Below are 27,595 nucleotides of genomic sequence, written 5' to 3'. Positions count from 1 at the left end.
AGGACTGGTTCATGGACTGCCAGTTTCCTTTTTCTGAAGTCAATCATCTGGTCTTTGGTCTGGCTAACATTGAGTTAGAGGTTGTTGTTAAGGGACCACTCAGCCAGGTTTTCAGTCTCCCTTCGACATGCTGATACATCACTGCCTTTGATTCAACCAACAGTAGTGGTGTTATCAACAAACTTAAATATGGCATTGGAACTGTACTTAGCCTCACACTCATAAGTATAAAGCAATGAGAGCAGAGGGCTAGGCACACAGCCTTGTGGTGCACCGGTGCTGATGGTGATTATGGAGATGTTATTGCCAATCTGAACTCATTGTGGTCTGCAAATGAGGGAATCGAGGATTCACTTACATAAGGAGGTATTGAGGCCTAGGATTTGGAGCTTTTTGATTACTTTTGAGAAGATGATAACATGGAATGCTGAGCTGTAGTCAATGAAGAGCATCTTGCTGCATGAATCTTCACTGTCCAGATGTTCTAGGCTCGAGTGAAGAGCCAATGAATTGACATCTGTTGTTGACCTGTTATAACGGTAGGCAAATTGGAGCAGATCCAAGTCGCTCCTCAGGCATCCTCTCAAAGCACTTCATCACAGTTGACACAAGTGCTACTGGACAATAGTCATTGATGGTCAAAGTGAGCATAAAAGTTATTGACTTCATCTAAGAATGAAACCATTTTGTCACTTATGTAGGTCTCTTGGTTTCATCTTGTGGAGGTGATAGCACTCAAGCCCTGACACAGTTGTTGAGCATCCCTCAGTGAATCAAGTTTGATCTGGAACTGCCACTTTGTAGGTGAGAGGGCTTTCTGGAGATCATATGCCCCAGCAAGGACCTGCCCCCATTGCAATTTGCCTTTTGCCACAATAGGTCAACAGCAGACACAATCTCCATGGCTCTTCACATGGCTTTAGACCACCTAGATAACATGAACACCTATGTCAGGATGCTGTTCATTGACTATAGCTCAGCATTTAATACCATCATTCCCACAATCCTGTTTGAGAAGTTGCAGAACCTGCTCCTCTGTACCTCCCTCTGCAATTGGATCCTCGACTTCCTAATTGGAAGACCACAATCTATGTGGATTGGTGATAACATCTCCTCCTCGTTGACGATCAACCTTGGGTGTATGCTTAGCCCACTTCTCTACTCTCTATATACACGACTGTGTGGCTAGTGTCACGCAGGTGAGAAACAGTTCAGCAGTCTAATGAACAAGGATGCAATTAAAAGAGAGAGAGGACTCTGACTTGGTTTTGATAACAATTTTAATTGTCACCTTGACAGAGAGAGTAAGGCACCAGCTGAGACACAAGCTGGGAAGTCACCATGGTAACAGCTCAGAGCGGTTGAGCTAATGGACGGCTGGAATTTCGAATGGATTATAAAAGTTGAGTCTTTTGGTCTGATAACGGCAGAGGAGACACGACACGGGAGAATTGCGGAAGCTACCCGAGAAACCACTGGTGGAGTTTAAGATCACCACAAGGGCGGAGGCCACGGACCGATTAATTTCGACCCGTGATTACCAGTGCAGGTAAGAGCTTGCCTGTGGGGGTCTGCTGGTGGTGAACCCGTGCCGTGGGTTAGCAGTCCGTTCCCTAGAAGGGGCTCTGTCCATCTGTGTCTGTGTGGAGTTCACACAAAGTGACTCTAAAGACTTCGGAAGCAAGAACAACTAAAGCTGCCAACGTAAACATCAACTCTCTCTCTCTCCATCAATTCAACTCGACGCAACACAAAGTGAACTGAACTGCTTAAACTTACCTGACACCGCAAGACTGATATCTACCTCCAGGACTATTATCTTTGTATCCACACTCACACATTTACGGAGATTATATATATATTTAAAATAGTTTATAACCTGCATCATATTATCCGGTTTTAATGATATTAATTCATAGTAGTAATAAATATAGTCTTAATTTGTAGTAAACCAGACTCCAGGTGTGTTCCATTTCTGCTGGTCCTTTTCAACTTGTCACGGGATTCGTAACAAAAATCAGGGGCTCATCCGGGATGTGAACAAATTTGGTTGCAGCCAATTTTCGAAATTGTAGGGGCTTGTCTTGATTGGGGAAATCCCTTGTAATTAATCTGTGTGTGGAAAACAGCAGAAATGGAGGCTATTGAATTTATAGAGAACCCTACTCCTCTGTTTTTGAGGAGAGCCAGAAAGGAGGTTCTATGTGACATTGCTAAAAAAAAAAGGAAACTTTCCGGAATACAGAGGAGTATGACAAAGGCAGGAATTCGGAGGAAAATAGCTGAATATTGTGTTGGGAAAGAGTTATTTGAGGAGGAGTCACTACAGGAGTTTCCGATAGGTGATGAGGAGACCCTGTTACGACTAGAACAATTAAGAATGGAGAGACTTAAGTTCGAGGATGCAGAGGCAGAGAAACAGAGGGAGTTTGAGAGGGAGATGCGGCGTCAAGAGGGTCAAGTGTCAGGCCGTGGTGGCGAGAGGGGTGTATCAATTAATATTAGTCAGGAAATTAAGTTGGTACCTCCGTTTGCTAAAGGAACTTCACCGTTGCTAAAGGAACTTCACCGTTGCTAAAGTACCTGCTTCCTACATTTTGAGAAAGTGGCTCAGAACAGGAAGTGGCCGAGGGAGAACTGGGCAGTATTGCTGCAAAGTGTGTTAAAAGGGAAGGCACAGCAAGCATATACTGCCTTGTCTGTGACTGAGTCGACTAATTATGATGCTGTTAAGGAGGCTGTGCTTAAGGTCTATGAAATGGTGCCAGAAGCGTACTGACAGAAGATTCGGGGTTTGAGGAAAGAGTTTGCCTGTGAAAAGGAGAGGTACTTTGATCGGTGGTGTGCCTCGAAAGAAGTAGACAAGGACTACCACAAAGTGAGACATCTGATGTTGATCGAGGAATTTAAAGAGTGTGTCCCTAGTGAGATACAGACATACTTAGAAGAGAAAGAGGTTGAGACTCTTTCCACGGCTGCTAGGTTAGCGGATGAGTTTGCCCTGACTCATAAGATTAAGTTTTTCCCAAGCAAGGGTTATCAGAAGTTACTGGGATAATCCGCTGAGTAACACAGGAAACAAGGCAGGAGCTAGTGATAGAGGTAAACAGGAGGGGAAACCGACCAAAGATAAGTTTTCCAGTTTTACCTGTTACTACTGCAAGAAGCCTGGCCATGTGGTGTCTGTCTTATTCAGAAGAAAGAAATGGGAAAGAAGGGGAAAACCCCCGACACGTGTGCGCCGGCAGCTGAGACCACACGAAGGAAGGTGGGGTCTGGCCGAGTTCAGGAAGGGATTGAGTGGTTTATTATCAAGGGTTTTGTGTCTGTGAAGGAGGGGTCACCCCTAGTTCCAGTGAGAATCTGGCGTGATACTAGAGCCTTTCAGTCACTGATGTTAAGTGATGTCTTAAAATTCGGTGACGAGACAAAAACGGTCTAAGTGAATATTCTGGAAGGTATTGGCAAGGGAACAGAGGTCGTGCCTTTGCACAAAATAATTTTGAAATGTGACTTAGTGTCTGGACCAGTTGAGATAGGGATACGACCTAAATTACCGATAGCTAACGTGGACGTCTTGTTAGGAAATGACCTGGCAGGAAAAGATGTGTACCCAAGGTTACGGCTAACAAGCTGGCCTACTGTTAGTGTGACAAGTGCAGACAGTGAACTTTATCCCGCATGCGCGGTCACAAGAAGCATAACAGAGTGCAGAAGGCTGCAGAAGTGAAGCGATCTGGACAGGAGGGGTCAGGTGCCCGTGATAGCAAAGACAGGGGTACGGATCCTACTGACTTATCTGAAACTTTTCTACTGTCCGTGTTTGACCAGGACTCAGGTAGTGAGGCGGATAAGAGGGGTTTGTCATTGTCCAGGCAGAAGCTTATGGAAGAGCAGGATAGGGATCCTGAGATTGCAGTTTTAAAAGAGACAGCTCTTTCTGAGGATGAAAGTCAGAGGGAGTCAATGGGTTACTATCTGAAGGACGGGGTATTAATGAGGAAGTGGAGACCATCAACAGTACCTGCCGATGAGAATTGGGCCGTGGTACACCAAGTGGTGGTTCCAAAGGGTTACCGTACAGAAATTTTAAAGATGGCTCATACAATGCCTTTAGGGGGACATCTTAGAGTTAGAAACACAGGGCACAAGACTATGAAAGAATTTCATTGGCCGGGTATAAGAAAGGATGTGGCAGTTTTCTGTAAAACCTGTCACACGTCAAGTGGTAGGGAAACCGAATCAGACTATCCCAAAGGCGCCACTTTGCCCCATACCAGCTTTTGGCAAACCTGTCTCCAGGATCATTGTGGATTGTGTTGGCCCACTGCCAATGACTGCAGATGACCACCAATACTTGTTAACCATTATGTGCGCTGCCTCTTGGTTCCCAGAAGCAATACCCCTCAGGAACCTAAAGGCTAAAACAGTGGTGAAGGCACTTATTAAGTTCTTCGCGTTAGTGGATCCGCCCAAGGAGATACAATTGGATCAGGGCAGTAATTTTACATCGGATGTATTTCAACAGATAGTTACGGAACTGGGAGTGAAACAAATTTTGTCCATGGCATACCATCCCCAATCCCAGGGAGTGATAGACAGGTTTCACTCTACCCTCAAAACCATGATTAAAACGCGCTGTATGGAAAACGAAAAACATTGGGATGAGAGTATACCTTTACTCCTATTTGCAAGAAGAGATTCGATCCAGGAATCGTTGGGGTTCAGACCATTTGAGCTCATGTTTGGTCATAGGCCTCGAGGACCCTTGACCTTACTGAGAGAGCAATGGTCTCAGAAGGAAGTGCGAATTGGGGTATTAGATTTTGTCTTAGAGTTTCAAGACAAGCTGAGCAAGGCTTGTGACCTTGCGAAACAAAATCTCCATGACTCCTAGGCTGATATGAAGTGCTGGTATGACAGACAGGCGAGGGAGCGAAGCTATGAGGTTGGAGATAAGGTTTTGGTTTTGTTTCCCTTAGAGAATAACCCTCTCCAGGCTCAATTTTAGTGGACCTTATGAAATAATGAGGAACATTGATGAGCTGAACTATGTTATCAGGACACCTGGTAGAAGGAAGGCCACTCAATTAGTGCGTGTGAACCTAATCAAACCTTATTTTGACTCTAAATCCGTATCAGTTGGGTCACGACCAAACAAAACCCAGTTGCAAAGACTAGCCCAGAAATAACAGGGGAGTATAATGAGCAGTGTCTAGTTTCAGCTCGACTCAAGAATGCTAGTGTTTTGGAGAACATAGACAGTAAAATTAACCACCTGGAACTGAAGCAACAACAGATAAAGGAGCTAATTGGCAAACATTCCAATCTATTCCCAAATACACCAAGGCAGCTACACATGATGTCATTGTGGGGCAGGCTGATCCAGTAAAACAGCACCCCTACAGGATGAATTTAGAACGTAGTAAAGTAGTGGAACAGAAAATCGAATATATGTTGGCCAATAGTATTATCAGGCCATCCACCTCTGCGTGGGCTTTCCCGTGCATGATAGTTCCCAAGCCCGATGGGATAATGAGATTTTGCACAGATTATAGAAAGGTCAACGCAATAACCAAAACAGATGCTTACCCTATTCCCAGAATAGATGACTGCATCAATAGGGTGGGGAAGGTCAGTAAGATGAAAGAACAAGGGTAAGGGTAAGACAAAGGAACACAGACCAATCCTCAGAGAGGGATCAGAAGTGGAGAGAGTGAGCAGTTTCAAGTTCCTGGATGTCAAGATCTCTGAGGATCTAACCTGGTCCCAACATATTGATGTAGTTATAAAGAAGGTAAGACAGTGGCTATACTTCATTAGGAGTTGCAGAAAAAAAAGTTGCAGAAGGTTGTAAAGCTAGTCAGCTCCATCCTGGGTACTAGCCTACAAAGTACCCAAGACATCTTCAGGAAGTGTTGTCTCAGAAAGGCAGTGTCCATTATTAAGGACCTCCAGCAGCCAGGGCATGCCCTTTTCTCTCTCTGTTACCATCAGTAGGAGATACAGAAACCTGAAGGCATACACTCAGTAATTCAGTAACAGCTTCTTCCCCTCTGCCATCCAATTTCTAAATGGACATTGAACTCTTGGACACTACCTCACTTTATTTAAATATACAGTTTCTCACAAAATTTTAATCTATTCAATATACGTATACTGTAATTTATCTATTTATTTATTTTCCACTCTTCTCTATTATGTATTACATTGAACTGCTGCTGCTAAGTTAACAAATTTCACATCACATGCTGGTGATAAGAAAACTGATCCTGATGTCTTGTATCTTACTTGGCAGCCAGACCTGAATGCTACTGATCCCTTTAGCCTCTGCTTGTATGCAGGTAGGAGAAGGACGGACAAGTGTTCAAATTTTCTGAAATGCAGTCTAGTGTAGAATGGTAGGCATTCTTTATCATAGTATAGCACTAGTCATGTGTGTTGGGCCTCTAGTGCTACAGGTTATATGCTGATGAAAATTGTGTAATGATTTATTCAAACAAGCCTGATTGAAGACCCCAACTATGATTTAAAATGCATCAGGTTGGGTTGTTTTTTGTTTGATCAGAATCAGAATCAGAATCAGGTTTAATATCACCGGCATGTGACGTGAAATTTGTTAACTTAGCAGCAGCAGTTCAATGCAATACATAATCTAGCAGAGACAGAAAAAAATAGTAAAATAAAACATAATAATAAATAAACAATTACATACATTGAATAGATTATTTAAAAATGTGCAAAATCAGAAACACTGTATATTAAAAAAGTGAGGTAGTGTACAAAGCTTCAAAGTCCATTTAGGAATTGGATGGCAGGGAGGAAGAAGCGGTTCTTGAATCGCTGAGTGTGTGACTTCAGGCTTTTGCATCTCCTACCTGATGGTAACAGAGAGAAAAGGGCATGCCCTGGGTGCTGGAGGTCCTTAATAATGGACGCTGCCTTTCTGAGACACTGCTCCCTAAAAATGTCCTGGGTATTCTTAGGCACTAGCCTACAAATGGAGCTGACTAGATTTACAACCTTCTGCAGCTTCTTTCGGTCTTGTGCAGCAGCCCCTCCATACCAGACAGGGCCTCACTTTTGTCCCCCTCCATCCACACCTCAGTGAGCTCCGTGCCCGCCATAACGCTGAACTCTTCTTCCGTCACCTACATCTCCGAGCCTACTACTTTAACAAGGATTCCCCTCCCCCTATTGATGACCCCTTCTCCTGTCTTCACCCCTCCTCCTCCTCCGGGACAACACCCCCCCCCCCCCTCGGGCATTCTACCTGCACTCGATCTTTCATCACCAACTGTCGCTGAGACATCAACTGTCTCAACTTCACCACTCCTCTCTCCTGTTCCAACCTCATTCCCTCTAAACGCACTGTCCTCCACTCCCTCTGCACTAACCTAACCATCAAACCTGCAGACAAAAGTGGTGCCGTAGTAGTCTGGCGGACAGACCTCTACCTCACTGACACCAAACAGCAGCTACGAGGAAAACTGCAGATGCTGGAAGTTCAAACAACACACAAAATGCTGGTGGAACACAGTAGGCCAGGCAGCATCTATAAGGAGAAGCACTGTCAACGTTTCGGGCCGAGACCGTTCATCAGGACTAACTGAAAGGAAAGATAGTAAGAGTAAGAAATGTTCACAGGGCTTCTCCCTATAGATGCTGCCTGGCCTGCTGTGTTCCACCAGCATTTTGTGTGTGTTGACCAAACAACAGTTCTCTGACACCTCCTCTTACTTACCCCTGGAACAAGACCCCACCAAAAAACGTCAAACTACTGTCTCCCGTACCATCACTGCCCTTATCAACTCTGGAGACCTTCCATCCTCAGCCAAAAAACTCAATTCCCACACACCACACTGCTCGGTTTTACCTCCTCCCCAAGATCCACAAGCCTGACTGTCCCGTTAGACCCGTAGTTTCGGCCTGCTCCTGCCCCACCAAACTTATATCTGCCTACCTAGACTCCATTTTGTTTACCCAATATTCAGTCCCTCCCCACCTACGTCCGGGATACATCACATGGCCTCCACCTCTTCAATAACTTCCAGCTCCCTGGTCCCGACCGCTTCATTTTCACTATGGATGTCCAATCCGTATACCCTTCCATTCCCCATCAAGAAGGCCTCAAAGCCCTCCGCTACTTTCTGGACAATAGAGCTCACCAGTTCCCCAACACCACCACACTCCTCCAGTTTGCGAAACCCATACTCGCACTTAATAACTTCTGTTTTGGCTCTTTCTTCAGACCAAGGGTGTAGCTATAGGCACGCACATGGGCCCCAGCTATGCCTGCCTCTTCATTGGTTATGTGGAACAGTCTATGCTCCAAATCTATACTGGTACTGCTCCCCAACTCTTCCTTCACTACATTGTCAACTACACTGGTGCTGCTTCCTGCACTTATGCTGAGCTTGTCAATTTCATCCACTTTGCCTCTAACTTCCACCCAGCCCTCAAATTCACTTGGTTCATCTCAGACACTTCTCTCCCCTTTCTCAATCTCTCGGTCTCCATCTCTGGAGACAGACTGTCTGTCCACTGACATCTTCTATAAACCCACTGACTCTCATAACTACCTTGACTATACCCTCTTCCCACCCTGCCACATGCAAAAATGCTATTCCCTATTCCCAGTTCCTCTGTCTCCGCCACATCTGCTCCCAGGATGAGGCTTTCCATTCCAGGACATCTCAAATGTCCCTCTTTCTTTAACGATCGTGGTTTCCCTTCTGCCGTCATCAATGATGCCCTCACCACATCCTCCCGTCACAACAAGAACAGAGTTCCCCTTGTCTTCACCTACCACCCCACCAGCCTCCGGATCCAGCACATTATCCTCCGCAACTTCTGCCACCTTCAACAGGACCCCACCACTAAGCACATCCTTCCCTCTCTACCCCTCTCCGCTTTCCGCAGGGATTGTTCGCTCCACGACTTCCTGGTCCAAACGTCCCTCCCCACAGATCTCCCACCTGGTACTTATCCCTGCTACACCTGTCCCTACACCTCCTCTCTTACCACCATTCCGGGCCCCAAACATTCCTTCCAAATGAGGCAACACTTCACTTGTGAGTCTGTTGGGGTCATCTATTGCATCCGGTGCTCCCCATGCAGCCTCCTCTTCATCGGTGAGACCCGACACAGATTGGAGGCCACTTTGTCAAGCACCTCTGCTCTGTCCGCCACAACAGACAGGATCTCCTGGTTGCTACCCACTTCAACTCTGCTTCACATTGCCATTCAAATATGTCCATACATGGCCTCCTCTACTGCCATGATGAGGCCAAACTCAGGCTGGAGGAGCAACACCTCATATACCGTCTAGGTAGTCTCCAGCCCCTTAGCATGAACATTGAATTCTCCAACTTCCAGTAATTCTCTCCCTCACTTCCCCCATCCCAGTTTCACTCTGCCTCCTCCTATCACCTCCCTCATGGTTCCGCCTCCTTCTACTAGCCACAGTGCATAACATTCCTTACATTCCTTCTTCACCTTTCCTGCCTCTCCCCTCCCTGCTTCCCATCCCCCACCCCTTGATCTTTCCTCTTACTGGTTTTTCACCTGGCACCTACCAGCCTTCTCCTTCCCACCCTCCCCCCACCTTCTTTATAGGGCCCCTGCCCCCTCCCTCTTCAGTCCTGACGAAGGGTCTTGGCCCGAAACATTGACTGCTCGTTTCCACGGATGCTGCCCGACCAGATGCTGTTCCTCTAGCGTGTTGCTTTGACCCCAGCATCTGCAGAGTATTTTGTGCAGGCCAGACAGTGATGCAGCCTGTCAGAATGCTCTCCATAGTACAACTATAGAAGTTTTTGTATTTGTTGACATGCCAAATCGCTTCAAATTCCTAATAAAGTATAGCCGCTATCTTGCCTTCTTTATGACTACATCAATGTGTTGGGACCAGGTTAGATCCTCAAGGATCTTGACACCCAGGAAATTGAAGCTGCTCACTCTTTCCACTTCTGATCCCTCTATGAGGATTGGTCTGTGTTCCTTTGTCTTACCCTTCCTGAAGTCCACAATCAGCTCTTCCGTCTTACTGACATTGAGTGCCAGGTTATTGCTGTGGCACCATTCCACTAGTTAGCATATAGTTCACTCCTGTACACCCTCTCGTCACCACCTAAGATTTTACTAACAATGGTTGTATCGTCAGCAAATCTGTAGGTGGTATTTGTGCTATCCCTAGCCACACAGTCACATGTATACAGAGTGGGCTAAGCACACACCCCTAAGGTGCACCAGTGTTGATCGTCAGCGAGGAGGAGATGTCATCACCAATCCACATAGACTGTGGTCTTCCCGTTAGTAAGTTGAGGATCCAATTACAGAGGCCCAGGTTCTGCAACTTCTCAATCAGGATTATGGGAATGATCATATTAAATGCTGAGCTATAGTCAATGAACAGCATCCTGACATAGGTGTTCATGTTGTCACTGTCACAGTTGTCACAGCATTTCATCACTGTCGATGGGAGTGTTACTGGGTGATAGTCATTAAGGCAGCCCACATTACTCTTCTTTGGCACTGGTATAATTGTTGGCAGATGAAACTGGTAGATTTAGCAGATGAGACATCTCTTACTAAGTAGAACAGTCAGCACTTAGGTATTAGATGTTCCAGGTTGTGGGATCAAGTGTATGACAAAACCACCACACTGGAGCATCACAAAGAGTTTCTCAAGAAACACAGATGCCCATCATTTGCCTTCTCAGAGTCAGCAGTCCAGTCCATCCTGTGCATCAAGTATCTGGTGTGTACAGAGTGAGCCATGTCTCTGTGAAACATAGAACACAGCAATTCCTCATTTCCTCAGATACTGCAATCTTTACCTTAGATCCTCATTTTTGACAGAGAGCACCCAGATTGAACCCACATCTCTGGCGCAGTGAGGCAGTGACTTTCCCAGCTGTGTTGTTCTCTTTGTCTGTGATACTTGTGGCAGAACGGTCAATTAACAATTAAAAAAAAAACCTTTTGCAATGCCCTTGAGCTGTCCTGTTTGCTCGAAACTGTGGTAATTCAACTGAAGGGTGTTTTGAGTTACCTTGAGTAATAATCTCTTAAATTGAAATTTTTGTAATAAAAAATCCAAAACAGGAAAAGATTGATTTTAGTTCCAATCAGCATCTCAATATTAAAGCTAGCAACTAATTATCAAAACTGTAAGGGAATTGCAACTCACTCCGAACTCTCTTTCTGGGCATCAGGGCCATTGTTCAACAATTTCCCATGCTGCATAACTTCGGGTAGGGTCAGAAAACCAGCTTCTTTTGGTTTCTTTTCCTTCACTGAGTCTTTCTCCTGAAAGTCAACAAATGGTTGAAAATATTGCATAAACATAATTAAATGGAAATAATTTTTATTTTCCTTCAAAGCAGCCAATATTATATATGTAATAACATGCATGACTTATGCTTTGCAAAATGTTTTGACCAGATCACACTTTTTCTCTCTATCATTAAATGGTTCCTTTGAGTTTTGTTATGTTGGTGGTACTGGGAAGCCCAGTGGCTCTGAATAACACATATGAGAGATGGAGGTAAGGAACAAACATATATCTGTTTATCTTACATGTAAATCATCTACCCAAAATGTCCTCTCACTGAACACACAGAAGCTTGACAGCAACCCGTAAGGTTCAGAACATACATGAATACATAACACATCCCTGCCCCCCCCTTATTTTTAAAGGCTTCTCCCCCTTCCCATACACAGACCAGCTGCTGACTTTAAATAGAGTAATCATCAAATTCTACAACATGCAGTCCAGTGTAGGTCTGTAGTCTACTGTAGCTTTCTCTGTGTTGTGTTTTTTTTTATTATGTAGTTCGGTCTATTTTTTGTGTTGTGTCATGTAACGCCATGGTCCTGAAAAACATTGTCTCATTTTTACTATGCACTGTACCAGCAGTTATGGTCGAAATGACAATAAAAGTTGACTTGACTTGTCTTGAAAAGACATCTTTTTTTCTAAGCAGCAGACTGTCCCTACGCCCAGATATAACCCTGGGGATTATTCTTCCCACATGCTGAAGGTTAGTCACTAAACTAGTGATTCAATCTGTCTGGAGGCTGCCTGTTCCTATGAGGTAACTGACAGCCTGGAGGATGACGCCAAAGACATTTTATCTCTCGGTGGTATATGTATAGATCTTGACTTGGGTACTGCATTGTCAGTAATGGAGGAACAGTGTCTGGGTTATTTGACCTTAACAGAAGTTTTGCAGTTGGTGTCTCAGAATCTTGTCCCATTTCTACAGCTGGATCTGGATTGGTCAGTTTGTGTTGGTTTTCAGTAGCCTCAGAAGTGGGAACAGCTGATCAACTTGTCTTCTCCAGATGTTGTGGTTACTAGTTTCCACTGTGTATGGCACATTACCAGTTTGTACCACCACTGTCACAAGTATCCATTTTGTTCCACAGATGTGGTTCTGGGCAAGTGCACTCTCTCCTGTAGTGAAACTTTTGTACTACATTTGGTACATCTCTCTGCTTGGTTATTCTGTTCATTTAGCACAATGTTTTTGTTGTGTATTTAATATTTTAGTAATCTTGTGTGTGTATATGATTAAGTATTCTTGTTCATTTAAATAATTCATTTGAGTTCTATGTATAAATACGCGAATTGCATGCATCCTCATGCTACCACGTGATACGTGTGCACCTCGCTTAAAGCAAACATGAAGTTAGACTCACATTTCGGACTCCCATCTTCCTTTGAATTAGTTTAATTTTTTGAAGTTACAAAACATAGTTTTGTGTTTGGGATCTAATCAGGTCAAACTGGGTGCAAAGCTGTCTTTTCATCAGTGCAGCAACTGGAGCCATTTTGCTAGAGGCGTTGAGGTGTGTTGTGGATGTCGGCAAGAAAGTGCTAAGACACTAGTTGAAGGATCCACTTCCCACTGAGGACTTGTTTCAATGTTTCTACAAATCATTCAGCAAGGCCTTTAGTGGCTGATGATATGGTGTTGACTTGATGTGCTGAACACTTTGTTCATCTATGAATGCCCTGAACACTTCAAACAGGAGTTGTGAGCCATTGTCACTTACAACCTGTTGAGAAAACCCAAAGCAGCTGAAAATGCAACTTCGCTCCTCAATGCTTTTTCCAGATGTGGTGCTCTTTGTGATGGCAATCTCAGGTCCTGCAAAACCTATGCAAATCCCCTGCCACGGTTCTTCAGGCCATTCCATGGATGTAAAGGAGCAAGTTGAGGAACATTTCTCACTCACTGACAATGTGGGCATGCTTTGGCCTTCTCTTCAATAGTTACATCTCATCCTGGCCACTAGAAGTGATCACATGCAATTACTTTCATGCACACTGTGCCTCTGTGTTCCACATCAAGCACTTGCTTTCGTAATACTGTTGGAATGACAGCACAGTACCCACATAGTAAACATCCCACTTGTACTGGGAGACCCTTCCACTGAGCCTGGTAAGGTTTCAAATCTATGGCTGGCTCTCCTTTCCATTTATGAGTCCTCATGTCCACCACTTTATATAGAACAGTACATGTATATTTCCAGACTTGCACCAGAGGTATTGGTACTGTAGATACTTCCCTTAAGTAAAAGATCTTTCAGAGGTGGCTCTGTAGCTATAACAGCTAAGACAAGTCTGGATAGACTGTCAGCTTTCAAATGGTGGCTGGAATTCCTGTACTTTGTATTGTAATGAGGTGCAAAACTCAAATGATTTTACAAGATAGCAGCTTTTGTCCACATTATACAATTATTTGCACGTTTCCACAATGTGAGATAAATTTTGACAGCAGACAATTCAGCAGGAATTTACAATCAATATTAACAAGTTCCATTCTTATCTCAATCCTAGCCCTACATGGCCCTCCACATACATTTTCCTTCAGAAATCGCTAACTGCAAGAATTTAATATGATACTTACTGGTTTTTGACTGCGGTCCAGATTGGTATCAAATAGGCGTATATCAGCATTCTTAGGAAATGGGCGTATGTCAGCAGTCTTAGGAAATGGGCGTATGTCAGCAGTCTTAGGAAATGGGCGTATGTCAGCAGTCTTAGGAAATGGGCCTACATTATGTTTCAATCTCAACTGGCGACCTTCCCAATCTTTCAGCACAACACCAGCTTCTCTTATGGGATATTCTTGGTTCATGCAATACCTTGGACCCCTAAAATAGAAATAAAAAGTAAGAACTCAAACTTTTGTCTTATTGGGATTCTTGTCAACTCGAAAGACTAATGTGCAGAAAGAAGTCCTTTGAACATCACAAATAGACATTTGTTAAATCACTATTGCAAAAGAAAAAACCTACTTTGCAATATTTGACTGCTTTTTACTGACACTGAAATTCTTTCTTATTTTATTTTAGAGATACAGCATGGGTACAGTTCCTTCCAGCCCAATGAGCCCGTGCCACTCAATTACACCCATGTGACCAATTAATCTACAAACTTTGGAATCACATGCCTTTGGAATGTGGGAGGAAACTGGAGCTTCCAGAGGAAACACTCGCAGTTACAGAAAGAACGTACAAACTTCTTACAAAGAGTGGTGGATTTGAACCCGTGTGTCTGTGTGTGTGTGTCTGTGTGTATGTCTGTTCAATAATTTTCAGTGCTGATAAAAATAAAAATAATTAAAGTTTCACCTCAGATTTATGGCATTCTTCCTCGATAATAACCATGGGTAAACCATTCTATCTCATAGCTAACATACACAATTTTTTAATTTTGCTTTGAACACTAATATAAATTTACTAGTGTTCTTCCTGAGCTCACCAGTATAAAAGTAGAGGTTCTGCTATCTCTTTCTGAATCTGACACAATTTTTCCATTGTCCATTGTGATGCGAATGACAATCCCAGCCTTGCTCGTGCCTCTGCACTTATGTAGTATTCACCATTGCTAAACAAATACCGATTCTGTATTAGGTTCAGATATCTTCAAAATGAGGAACAAATAAACATTAATTATTCATACAGAAAAAAAAACAGAAAACCTGTAAACATGTAAAATTATTTGAACAAATAGTAAAGACTAAAGTTGGATAAAAGTCAGTGTAATAGTATGTATTCAGATAAATAGATTTGTAATTAAACAAATCTGTGCATATTTCAGTGGGTTTAGTTTTATTGCAAGTAGAATGGAGACTGGAGAAAATCAATCTAAAACTGACAGGGAAACTTACCAGTACATTACATTAGTAACCTTACCAGTCAAATGTAAAAAATTAAAATCCCATCATGGCAGTTCCATAGTGCAGTAAATATCATAGAATTCCAAGAATAAATTACCTGCACTGTTTGTGACTCTGAAACTATCAGATTGCTGTAAAAACACAATGGTATACACCTCCTCACCTGCCTCTCAATTCCTTCTGGGTCTCCTCCTCCTTCCCTTTTACCTATGAACCACACTCCTCTCCTATCAGAATTCTTCCTTTCTATCCCTTGACCATCACCTATCACCTTCCAGCTGGCCTCCTTCCCCTCGTCCCACCTTTTATTCTGTCATCTTCTCCCTCCCTTCTCAGTCTTGAAGAAGGGTCTTGGCCCAAAATGTCGACTATTTATTCATTTCCACGTATACTGCCTGACCTGCTGAGTTCCTCCAGCACTTTGTGTGTGTTGGTTTGGCATACATTGTGCTTCGAGGAAATCAGGTGTCCATGGTGAGGTCTCCATGTGTCTTGTAAAGCAGAAGTACAGAAAGTAAAACTGGCACAGTTCAGAGCCCTGTTACCTGTGCTGGAAACCATAGTTAAGGAAGAGGACAAACAATTTCAGAACATTTTTTTTATAAATTTGCTTTCCTATTAAATAATTCAATTTAAGAAGTACTTGGATAGGTACACGAAGGGGCAAGGCTTAGAGAGATATGGGCAGGAAATTGGCACTAGCTGGGTGGGCACAGTGCTTGGCATGGACTTGTTGGGCTGAAGGGCCTGATTCCCTTCACCATTACTCTACGACTTTATCTTTCTCAAACTTGCGAGATCTACAGTAACTTCATGGCATGTGATCTTCTCTCGTTTTGGTCTTTAGTTTAATCCATACATTTGCTGATCCTTGGAGCAGATCAGCCCTCAGATTGTTTCTTTAACCAATACTGTTAACACTCATACAACTTTTTTAATTTCATCAGTAGATTCTGTAGGAATGTTAAGCTCCCAGTCCTGCCCATCCTTAATCTATATGTACACAATACTTATATACTCCCATTTAACAAAAGACCTAACCTGGACATTAAATGTTTCACTCTCCATATTATGCTATCTAGACTATGAAGTGTCTCAGGCATTTTTGATTTTAGGTCAGACTTCTGGCATCAATAACTCCTGTACTATACTTTACTGTCTCAACTTGTACTCTCAACTGATTTACCTCATTCGTTGTACTCCTTGTATTTAGTTATTTACAAATAAGCCCAAAGAGACTTCAGTTCTGTCTTGTTTTCGTCATTTCAAACCCTCTGTCTTCCACTCATGGTGCTGTCTCTCTCCCTTCTGAATCACTGCACAGCTTCCCATCCCTTTGCCAATCAAGTTTAAATGTTCCCCCAAGGCATTTTAGTTTCTTCCAAAGATATTGGTCCTGTGAGTTTCCAGATATAGGTTTTTAAAATGTGAACACTTCTATGCTCCCACTTTCTTGCCCCCAAATCTGTGACATCTAGCCAAAAGCCTCTAGTAAAATTATCATACATTTCACAACACTGTATTCCACCTGCCAATGCACTCCAACAATTTATTGTCATGCTCTCTGTTTACCATATCTCTAATGTGGAATCAAATTTCACCTTGCGTACTATAACCAAGCTTTTAATATATATTAGAAAAGGGAATGGCCCAACACTGGTACCTGGGGTACAACATGCATTGTGGAAAACTTCTGGTGATTTTTATTTTGCCCTTGAGCCATTTTTATTTATCCAAGCTTTTAGTGATGCGCTTAGAACACAGGCTTCAATCCTGCTTAGCAGAATTTAATAGTTATTTGTCACAAACCTTCTTATACACTTGTCCCATCAATCTTTTCAGTTACCTCATCAAGAAATGCAAACAGGCTACTCAAACGTGATTTGTCTTTGATAAATGAAATGGCTCTCTCCATTTATTCAAAATGCCAATTTATTTTCCTCTGAAAGATTTCTAAAAGATTCCCAGCACAGAACTTAAACTGACTAGCTCGTAGTTGTCTTATAGTGTGTTTGTACAAGGGTGCCACATTTCCTATTCTCCAGTCCTCTAACATTCTCTGTATCTGAGGAGGATTAGGAGAATATGACCAGTCTTTCAGCAATCTTTTTCATTAATTTAGGTATAACATAGAGAGCCTCCATCAACAATTCCAGCTCAACTGTCCCACACCAATATTCCATTATTCTGCTTCCTAAGAGCAGATAGCAAAATCCCCTTCAGCATCCTTACATATTACACCTTTTGTTATAAGCTCCACTATTTTCCTCCATAAAAGACTTGTAGCACCCTATATATTTTAACTGATATTCTCTTCCCTTATTCCTTTGGCTGTAATATTCTCCTCTTCATTTTACCCCTCTCCACTTTCCATATTCAGCTTGATTCTTCCTGAATGAATCAATTGACAGGATTCACAGGCCTTTTTAAAAAAAAGTTAATCTTTTATCAATCTCTTCCCTCATTCATTTTGGTTCCTTTAGTCCAAGTTTCTAAAATAAAATTCTGTCTCACCTCTGTCTCTTTTTGCCATCTTCTATAACCTTTAGTCGTTCAATATCTATCCACAACCACCAGTATTTCTCACCAGCTGTTCCCAGAATGAACTTCCTGAATTTTTCAATACCTCTTCTGTTCTTGAAATTATAGTGATGACTTGGTGTTGTGTAGCAGAAGTCTCTGTCACCTTCACTTGAAGAATCAGATTCTGTAATTTCCTCAATCAAGTCGCTTGCAAAATGCTGATCCTTTCCATTATCCTTCACTGTGAACAGGCTCTCTAAATTTACATCAGGAGAATTTGAAACCACAGGCTCAGTCTCTGTGACACTCTTTGCATCAGTACTGGAGGGTTGGTCACCCCATGAATTCTGCAGGATTGTGGAATCATCTGCTCCCACCTTGTATTCATGTGTCTTTGCTTCATTTTCCGTAATGACTTGTTCATCCCCTTCTACCTTGTGCTCAGTTCCATTCTCTGACTTCACTTCAAGAAAAATTGTTCCAGACATATGCAAAGGGGATTCAGGCACGAATGCAAATATTTCATTATCCACAACTTTTGGTTTGGAAAGATCTATGATGCATTTGTCATAGTCACTCATTAACCTTATTGCTTTTGAGTAACGTCTGCTTCCTAGAGATCTAACTTTTGGCTTTTCAACTTCAAAACTGACCAGAACTTCCTCCAATAGAGAAATTCCTAGAGGAATTCAAATACAAAATAAAATCACTTTTAAGAATAAAAATTACAGCAGTTATGATAGTGAACTGTTTTCCTTTCTTTCAACTAGTAAGGATAATAGGAACAAACATAAAAAGGAGCAGAAATAGGCTCAGTTGGCCCCTCGAGTCATTTAATAAGATGGCTGATATGATTATAGTCCCAAATCTGCAGTTTTATTGACTCACATTAACCCTTCACACACTGTAGTTTGAAAATATTCAAGAACACAGCTTCCATTGTCTTTGAAGAAGAGTTCACAATCCTTAGTTTTTTCCCCACCTTTTGAGACATTTTAAGTGTTATTTACTTTGATGTACTCTTTTTATTATTATTATTATCCAAAATAACAAGATCTGAAAAGAAAAGAGAAGAAAAGAGTTCCAAAGACTTCTCATACCTCGGGGGGGGGGGGGGGGGGGGGTTGTAGCAGAAATCACTAACTTCTTGTCTTAAGTGAATGATTTTTAAAAAATTATTATTAAATTGAGGCTTTGTACTAGATTCTCCTATAAAACAAAACAATCTCTAGATCCAGCCTATCAAGCCCTTAGGATCATAAATGTTTCAGTCAACACTCCTTCGGAACTTCTGCAGATACAAAATTAGCCTGACTAATATTTGCTCAAAATAGCTACCTGTCCATTTCTAATATTGCACTCTCTAAGCTGTTTCAACACATTAACATCACCTCTCACATATGAAGAACAGTATTGCATGTAGTACTACAGATGTGGCCTCACCAATATCCTATATAGCTGAAACAAAATCTTCCTAGTTTTGTGGCAAATTCCTCAAGCAGTCAACAATAACATTCTATTAGTCTCCTGAATTACCTGCTGCATCGAATACTGGCCTTTTGTGTATTATTCACCTGGGCACTCATGATTCCCCCTTATCTACTGTGCATGTTACTTCTTAAAGAACTCAATAAATTGTTCAAACATGGTTCACCATTCACACTAAACAGCATTACACTGAATTTTTCCAAGGACCTACTGGAATGTCCTTGATAATAATTTTTAACCTTTTCCCAATCATAGATTATTAAGCTAGATAATAAACACAACAAATTCTACAAGGACTGGAAATCATGAACAACATACAAGAAATACTGGAGCAAGTCAGTGATTCAGACAGTATCTATGGAGAGGAATAAACATTCAACATCTTGAGATGAGATGCTTCATCAGGACTGGAAAGGAAGGAGATAGAAGGGAGAACTAGAAGGTGACAGGAAGGATAGCATACAAGCTGGAAGGTGAGATGTAAGACCAGTTGAGGGGCAAGTTGAATGGGTGCAAGACAAAGCTGAAGTAAAACCCTGGCAGGTGATAAGTGGTAGATGTAAAGGGCTGAAGGAGGAATCTAACAGGAGAGGGCAGTGAACTATAGAATTAAGGGAAGGGAGGGAAGAGAACCAGAATGAGGTGATGACCATGGGAAGAGAAGGGTTGTGAGGGTAACTCGAATGGGGAATGGAGAAAGAAAGAAGTTGGGAAGGGCGAGTAATTACCAGAAGACAGAAATTGATGTTCATGCCATTAGGTTGGAGGCTACCCAGATAGGATGAGGGGCTGCTCCTCCAACCCGAGTTTAGCCTCACTATGGACAGACCCTTCAATATGGGAATGGGAAATTGAATTCAAATGGGTAGCCACCGGGAGATCCTGCCTTTTGTAATAGCCAGAGTATGGGTCCTATATGAAAGATTCCTCCAATCAGTATCAGGTCTAAGCTGTCTGGTGTATATATTCAAGCATCTGTCTCCCTCTCTTTTTGAGTACAAAAATACATTTTGCTATTTTCTGATCAAATTGAACCTTACTGAATTTGGAAAATTTTGAACTAATACATCAATCATCTCACTAGCAACCCCTTTTAAGACTCTAGAATGAAAACAGTCCAGGATCTTCTGACTTGTCAGCCCATGGCACCAATAATTCATCACTGAAGACAGCAATTCCACCCCTCCCCCCCACCAAATTCCACCTCCCTTCCAGTTCCTGGTTTACAGCTACTTTTGGAATGGTACTTGTAAAATAATGGCTGATGCAAAATTCTTGCTTTATTATTCCACCACCTCTTTGGTTGAGACCATAAGACATAGAAGTAGAATTAGGCCATTCAGCAAATCAAGTCAGCTCTGTCATTCCATCATGGCTGATCCCAGATGCCATTTAACCCCATACACCTGTCTTCTCGCCAGATCCTTTGATGCCCCAACTGATCAGGAAACTATCAACTTCCGCCTTAAGCATACCCACAGACTTGGCCTCCACCACAGTCTGTGTCAGAGCATTCCACAAATTCACCCCTCTCTGGCTAAAATAGTTCCTCCTTACCCGTTCTAAAAGGTCACCCCTTAATTTTGAGGCTGTGCCCTCTAGTTCTGGATACCCCAACCATAGAAAACATCCTCTCCACATCTACCCTATCTAGTCCTTACAACATTCCGTAGGTTTCAATCCCCCCCCACATTCTTCTAAATTCCAGTGAATACAGGCCCAAAGCTGCCAAACACTCCTAATATGTTAATCTCATTTCCTTTATTTATTCCCTAGACCCAATGTTTATTGAATAAATACTCACTTCATTAACACTTTTTAAATTATCTATGTACACGCCTGTTATTTTTTATATATCTGGCTAGCTTTATGGTGTTCTCTAAATTCCTCCCCTCCCCAATTCATTTATGTTTCACACAATGTTTTTGTTAATACATTCTGTCCAATAAAACAGAATTTCTTAAAGCTAGTTGGACATCAATCCATCCTGCAATTCATGTCATCTGGCGTGGAAATTAACACTTTAGCAGCGTATCTCTCAACTTTTATTTGGTTACTCAACATATTAATCGGTCGAGAGAAAAGACAAATATATTCTCTTACGGTCAATGACTCTCAATCTGCAGATGTCTAAATTACCATCGGCAGAATGTGAAATGACAGTATCCGAGCTTATGCCTGTCCTACCCTTCCCTCCTCACCATCTAGCAGAATGCATCAGTCCCCAACACCCCACCTAGCAATAGCAGACTCCCAGGAAGCAAAATCCTCGTCCATTGTAAGGATTTCAGTTTGTATACATTCTCTGACATTAAATTGAACCACTGAATTATTGAATACCTTTGGCTGTACCTTATGGATTTTGGACCGCTGATCATGAAAATCACAATTTTCCTGTCACGCACCTTTTGATTTTCTGTGACTAGGCCATGCAGGAGCTAGCCACCCAACAGGATAGTACTGAGTCATACTACGTTGCACCACTATGCAACTTCCTTCCTACATGTTTGCAAATTTTGGCAATTCCATAATGGGAAGATAAATTTTTTTTTAGTCTCAGGACTTCAGCAGAGGGTTTGGAAATAAATTGACTTATGGTGATTTTGTTAGAAATAGACAATTCATTATTGCGCAGAGAAAGGCCATTTAGCCATTATGTCCACTAGAGCTCTCTGCTGGGGCAGCTCATTAATCACACATTGAACAAAGGCTCATTATAGCTGATTTCCAAACTCTAAATAGGCCTTGATTGCCAAAATCTTGTGTTGGCCATGAAGGAATTAAAAAACAACGGACGAGGATTTTGCTTCCTGGGGGTCTGCTATTGCTAGGTGGGGTGTTGGGGGCTGATGATTTCTGCTAGATGGTGAGGGGAGGGTGAGGAGGGAAGGGTATGCTTTTGCTGCTGCTTGTGCATGGGGGGGAGGGGGAGAATGGCTTTGGGATTCTGCTTTTCTGTCATTCATTCTTTGTTTTTTTACCCCCTCTCCATTTCGTTGATATCTGCAAAGGGTAAGGATTTCAGTTTGTATACATTCTCTGACATTAAATTGAACCATTGAATTACTGAATACCTTTGGCTGTATCTTATGGATTTTGGACTGCTGATCATGAAAATCACCATTTAATTTCATTGTAATGCACCTTTTTTTTAAAAAAAACTTGACTAATGTGTTATTTCAATTTATAATTTAAGTCAATGAAAATGTTGGCCACAATGTAAGATTTAAAGTTTTCTATCTTGTCTGGGCATGCCTGGAAAGGATGGATGCTGCATCACAGGACAGGTTTTAGAAAGGCCATACATTTCCAGGAAGGATTTCAATGTTTGAGACAGATGTTTCCCAGAATAACTGATGTCAAAATCAAGGTAGGTATTTTTTTGGTCCACAAATCTAACAGATCATCAATGACAGACAATTCAAAGAAATTATAGTGGGTCTGGAGAAAATCACATGGAAGATATTCAAGGATGTTGTTGAAAATTTTCTAGGTAACTACAGAGTACCAAACCATGTGCAGTTGGTTGACAACAAGCTTTAAGCACACAAAACCATGAAGTGCAAAATGTCACTAATGATTCATTTACTGCATTCCCTTTTAGATTTCTTCCCTGCAAGTAATGGTGCTGTCAGTGACGAGCATGGTGAAAAGCTTCATCAGGACATTGAAATCATGAAGAAATGTCATCAGGGCAACTGGAATCCATCAATGCTGGCTGATTAGCTAACTGGAACAAATTAATTAGAACACAGTAGAGATGAAGAAGGGGGCTTATTGGACATGATGGGGATATGCTACTGCAATTTCCATGGTAAATATGCTAGATATTACAGGAGTAAACCAGCTGAGTTACCTACAGCAAAAGATGAAACTGAACTGAGATTATGAAGACATGAGAGGGATCAATACCTTAAGCAAGCAACAGGCAAAATTAGTTTTGGTAATGCTCTATGTTTTATAACACAGGAGATATGACAAATTGAATTATCATCAAGGTTAATAATGAAACCACCCAAGATGCTGCTTATATCTCATAGTTATCTTCTGTAATAGGGGTTAATATGGTGCAATTAGAGAACCGTGGAATTCTTGATCAGATTTCAATTAAACAATATAACACTGGGAAATGGATCAATATGGATTTTACTTCATAATGCATCCACCATGGAAAGCAGCAGGGAGCCAGAAGGGAGAAAAATTTGGATTCCTGTGATCAAAGGAGAATGTTGGGCCTACAGAGGGACTGAATTAGACAAGGTTAGCAGATTGTGATTTTGTTTCTTATGATAACTTTTCTCTATCATTTTTGCCCATCAGTAATGGGGCATTCTGAAAATTTGTCTTGCTGAATGATATTCTCACATTATCACTTCATGCACATGCTATTATAAGGGTTCATTAAATTTCAATCTGAATAGCACTAACGTTGCTGTCCGTTGTTTCAGGATACTCGGTTTTGGTTGGGCAAGTATTACCCAAACCTGTTGTAGAATTGCTCATTTGCTTTAGTAAACTAATTAAGGATATTGTCGAAGACTTACTGAATATATACCTACTGCCCTCCCACCCCCCACCTCTTATCTTACTGCAGAATGAGATGCAGTTCTTAACCATAATGAAGCTATTATCAAACTGTGATGTTATTAAACAAGATCTAGCTAACAATATTTTGCAAACTCATTCAATGTGGAATGAGGTTTGGTAGTCAGGTCTGAATGTTAATGTACTTCCTTGGATTTGTATTATTTCACACATTGTTACTGCACTACTTCTGAATCTAATAATTATCTAATGTATTTTCCTAAGCATTTTATTTTGAAGGCAACTCAAACAACTTAGACACTTGCTTGCATCAATAAATATCAAGGACTCATCATCTCATGTCCTCAATATTTATTACTTTTTAAATTTATTTTTGCATTTGCACAGTTTGTTGTCTTCTGCACTCTGGTTGAATGCCCTCATTGAGTGGTCTTACATAGATTCTATTGTGGTTACTATTCAATCAATTTGTTGAATATGCCCACAAGAAAATGAATCCCAGAGGTAAAATGGACAAGAACGATAGAAACAAGAAACAAAATCACAATTTGGCAACCCCTTTCCTCGGTTTAAATTGGAGCAGTGGTTTGGGCGAGTACTGGTACAAAAGGACAGCGGCATTCATGAATCAAAGTTATTGGCCAGAGTTAGTTGACCAAAGTTGGCATCAACGCTTTGAATTACACAATATTTTGGAAGCTTCATCTTCAGAAACTTATTTGGATACTCAACATGATTTAAAGTACATTTCTATCACGCCATTGCTAAAATGAATTCACATAACATTTTACATGGAACTTAAAATGGTAAACAAGTTAAAATATGGATCACAAGACATAGGAGCAGAATTAGGCCATTTGGCCCATCAAGTCTGCTCATATAATCTATGTAACTTACCAGGCAGGTTATGTTCAACTGATTTTGAAGATTCTGAAGAAAGATGTGAAGATTTTTGTTCATTACTTGTAGATTGATGGTCAGAACGAACTATCGCCATTTTGGTTTCTTCATTTGCCTCAGAGTACAGAAACTTAGTTTGGGTAACAGCAGCCTAAGGAGACATTTTTAATTATTTGCTACGATTGTGAATGTGAAACTCCACTGAAAGGGAGAATCCAATTAAAATGAAGCAATTGCTTGTAGCTATTGAGTTATGGGTTATGGATAGATTCAGACTTTACTCATAGTGCAAAGAGGGAGGGAGGAAGAGAAGTGTCAGCTGTTACACTGAGGTTACAATAACTGACCCCAAGTAGAAGTGTTTTCTAGGTACAGTTGTCAGAAATTCAGTAAGCAGTGCCAGATAGCATTCATATTTTACAAATGGGATAACCTAACACAGAAATTGAAATGCAGAAGGATCTGAGAGTTTTGGTACACCAAATACAAAGTTAACATGCAGACACAGCAAGTAATTATGAAGGCAAATATTAGCTCAATTTCTATTGCAGGATGATTGGAATACAAGAATAAGGAACTTCTGTTGCAATTGTATGGATCTCTGTGAGACTATACTTGAAATACAGTGTTTGATTTCCATTTGCATTCCTACAGAAGGATCAATGACCTCAGGGCCAGGTATAAAAACTAAGTCAGCCAGGCAAAACCACTCTGCAGGCAACCTTAGAGCTACTAGATGATAGATAGATAGATAGATAGATACTTTATTCATCCCCATGGGGAAATTCAACATTTTTTCCAACGTCCCATACACTTATTGTAGCAAAACTAATTACATACAATACTTAACTCAGTAAAAATATGATATGCATCTAAAATCACTCTCTCAAAAAGCATTAATAATAGCTTTTAAAAAGTTCTTAAGTAGTTTACTTAAATACATTGAGTCCTAACCCCGGCACTTTAACATATCTTACTCCTGGCGGTTGAATTGTAAAGCCGAATGGCATTGGGGAGTATTGATCTCTTCATCCTGTCTGAGGAGCATTGCATCGATAGCAACCTACTAACTAACTACTAACTTGACCGTCACCAAGAATATTAGAATCTTAAAACATACTATTGCCCAGCATCCTATCCCAGCACACAGCGTGAGCACATTCAACACTGCAAGGTACCTGCATATGCTATACATGTCCAATCTTTATAAAAACAATCATTCCCATATACAACACATAAGTGTGTTTGGCTTCTTTCCCTCTGCTCTTCCATTCAAACCCATTGACGATCTGTCCTAGAGACCTTCTGAAATGCAGCTGCAGTTTTTGGGATCTCACTGCCCTTCTCAACAGCATCCTTACATAGACTTCAGGTGACTGGCAATAAAAGACAGTCTGTTTAACATTCATTGCCAGAATGAAGGCCACTCCAACCTCAGTTGCTAACAATGTCGATTTTATGCGTCAGCTGAAACCTAGCTCCATTCTGCTGTTGACTTGTTTACTGGAATTTACAAGAAGGTGGGATTGACATGGTGGACCGAATGGCTTGTTTCTATGTTGGATGATTCTACGACTCTGTATTCACTGCCTCGAAAGGTAGTGTCATTCAAATCAGTGAGAAAACTGCTTTCAGGCACTGAGTTATTATGATCTGGAATGAACTGCCTAAAAGGGAAATGGAAGCAGATCTAACAATGACTTTCAAAATAAAACTACATGGAATAGCAATTACAGTTGCCCTTTAAATCTGTAGTGAATATCTGTGAGTAAAGAGCCAAAGTTCACCAGTCCTGAAAATCTACCACTTCTGTTTTCTTTGAATAGCAGATCCACTTGAAGCCCATGCTGCTTACCCCCAACCTATCAGGTGCTAACTTGGTGCATAGCAAGTTATTCCTCATCCCATCTTTGCTCATTTTACTAATCACTTTAAACTTGTGTCTTCTATTCTTGAACATTTGCATTTTCAGAAACAGATTCTCTTCATCACTTTGGAACTTATTTGTCAAAATTCCTCTCAATTCTTTTCTGCACAAAGAACAAACCCAATTTCTTCACCCTGTTCTCATAACGGAGTGCAAAATGGAATTTAACTCAGACAAGTCTGAAGAGATGCATTTTAAAGGTTATCCACTATTCAATTACATTTTTGCTGTCAATCTTTGTGTTTTCACAATAAGTCCACTCTGAGCTCCCAAGTCTGGCCCTCCTGTAGTCAAATATTTCAACTATTTCCATTTCCCTTAACACTGGACAATTTTTTTCTTCAAAAGTGTTGCTTCCTCAGAATTTTTTTTTGTTCATGACAGACTGCTTGAAGCAGAACACAAGTATTATTTTAGACTATTTGCATCATGTAGGAATTTGGAGAAACAAATTAACTTTTATTTGTTATGTACCCCTAGGGTTCATATTTTCTGTGGACAACCACTTTAAAATGTCGGGAGAATGACTCTGGCTTTTGGACACTGTTTGCGCTGCTAATGAGGGGGGGGGGCACCCAGAGCAGATGTGAGAGAGAGAGAGAGACAAAGATTTAAAGTTATGGCTCCATGGATGATTGTTTACTTTACTTCCAAGGCCTTTGCCTGCTTGTGAGCATTCCCGCTGAGACAGCAAAGCAATGCCAGGTGATGGACATGTGATGGATGGCTCGTACCCCGACAGGGAAGATAAAAAGCGAGTCTGCTGAGACACAGGCAGACACGCCATGAGACACTGAACGAGTGTCGTGCACCCACAGGAAGGTGGGGGATTTGGAGGATTGATTTGAGGGAATCAGTCAGAGGCTCACAGTGTGTGAAGGCAGACCGGTGGAGGCTTGTGTGTGTGTCCGCCCTCGCCTGAGGGACAAGCTCACCACTGAAGAACGGTCTGACCGGGAACAGAGGGGTCACAGTCGGTGACCACAACAGCACAACAGAACAAGACGACAACGGA

The 27,595-nt window shown here is 41.6% G+C and overlaps 1 protein-coding gene across 1 annotated transcript in view; it reads right to left on the bottom strand.

The window, feature by feature from the left end:
* Positions 1 to 27,595, bottom strand: part of LOC140722147 (regulator of G-protein signaling 22-like) — a 180,465-nt gene that overhangs the window by 90,169 nt on the left and 62,701 nt on the right. Inside the window, exons 6-8 of the mRNA XM_073037212.1 lie at positions 17,712 to 18,399; positions 14,872 to 14,941; positions 11,195 to 11,313 (exon numbers count right to left, since the gene is read on the bottom strand). Coding sequence (XP_072893313.1) covers positions 11,195 to 11,313; positions 14,872 to 14,941; positions 17,712 to 18,399 — 877 coding nt within the window. The remainder of the gene's footprint in view (positions 1 to 11,194; positions 11,314 to 14,871; positions 14,942 to 17,711; positions 18,400 to 27,595) is intronic.

Source organism: Hemitrygon akajei, chromosome 1 (genome assembly GCF_048418815.1).
Source record: "Hemitrygon akajei chromosome 1, sHemAka1.3, whole genome shotgun sequence".
NCBI lineage: Eukaryota > Metazoa > Chordata > Chondrichthyes > Myliobatiformes > Dasyatidae > Hemitrygon > Hemitrygon akajei.
Note: the sequence above shows the minus strand (reverse complement) of the source record. Positions and strands in the feature narration are given on the sequence as shown.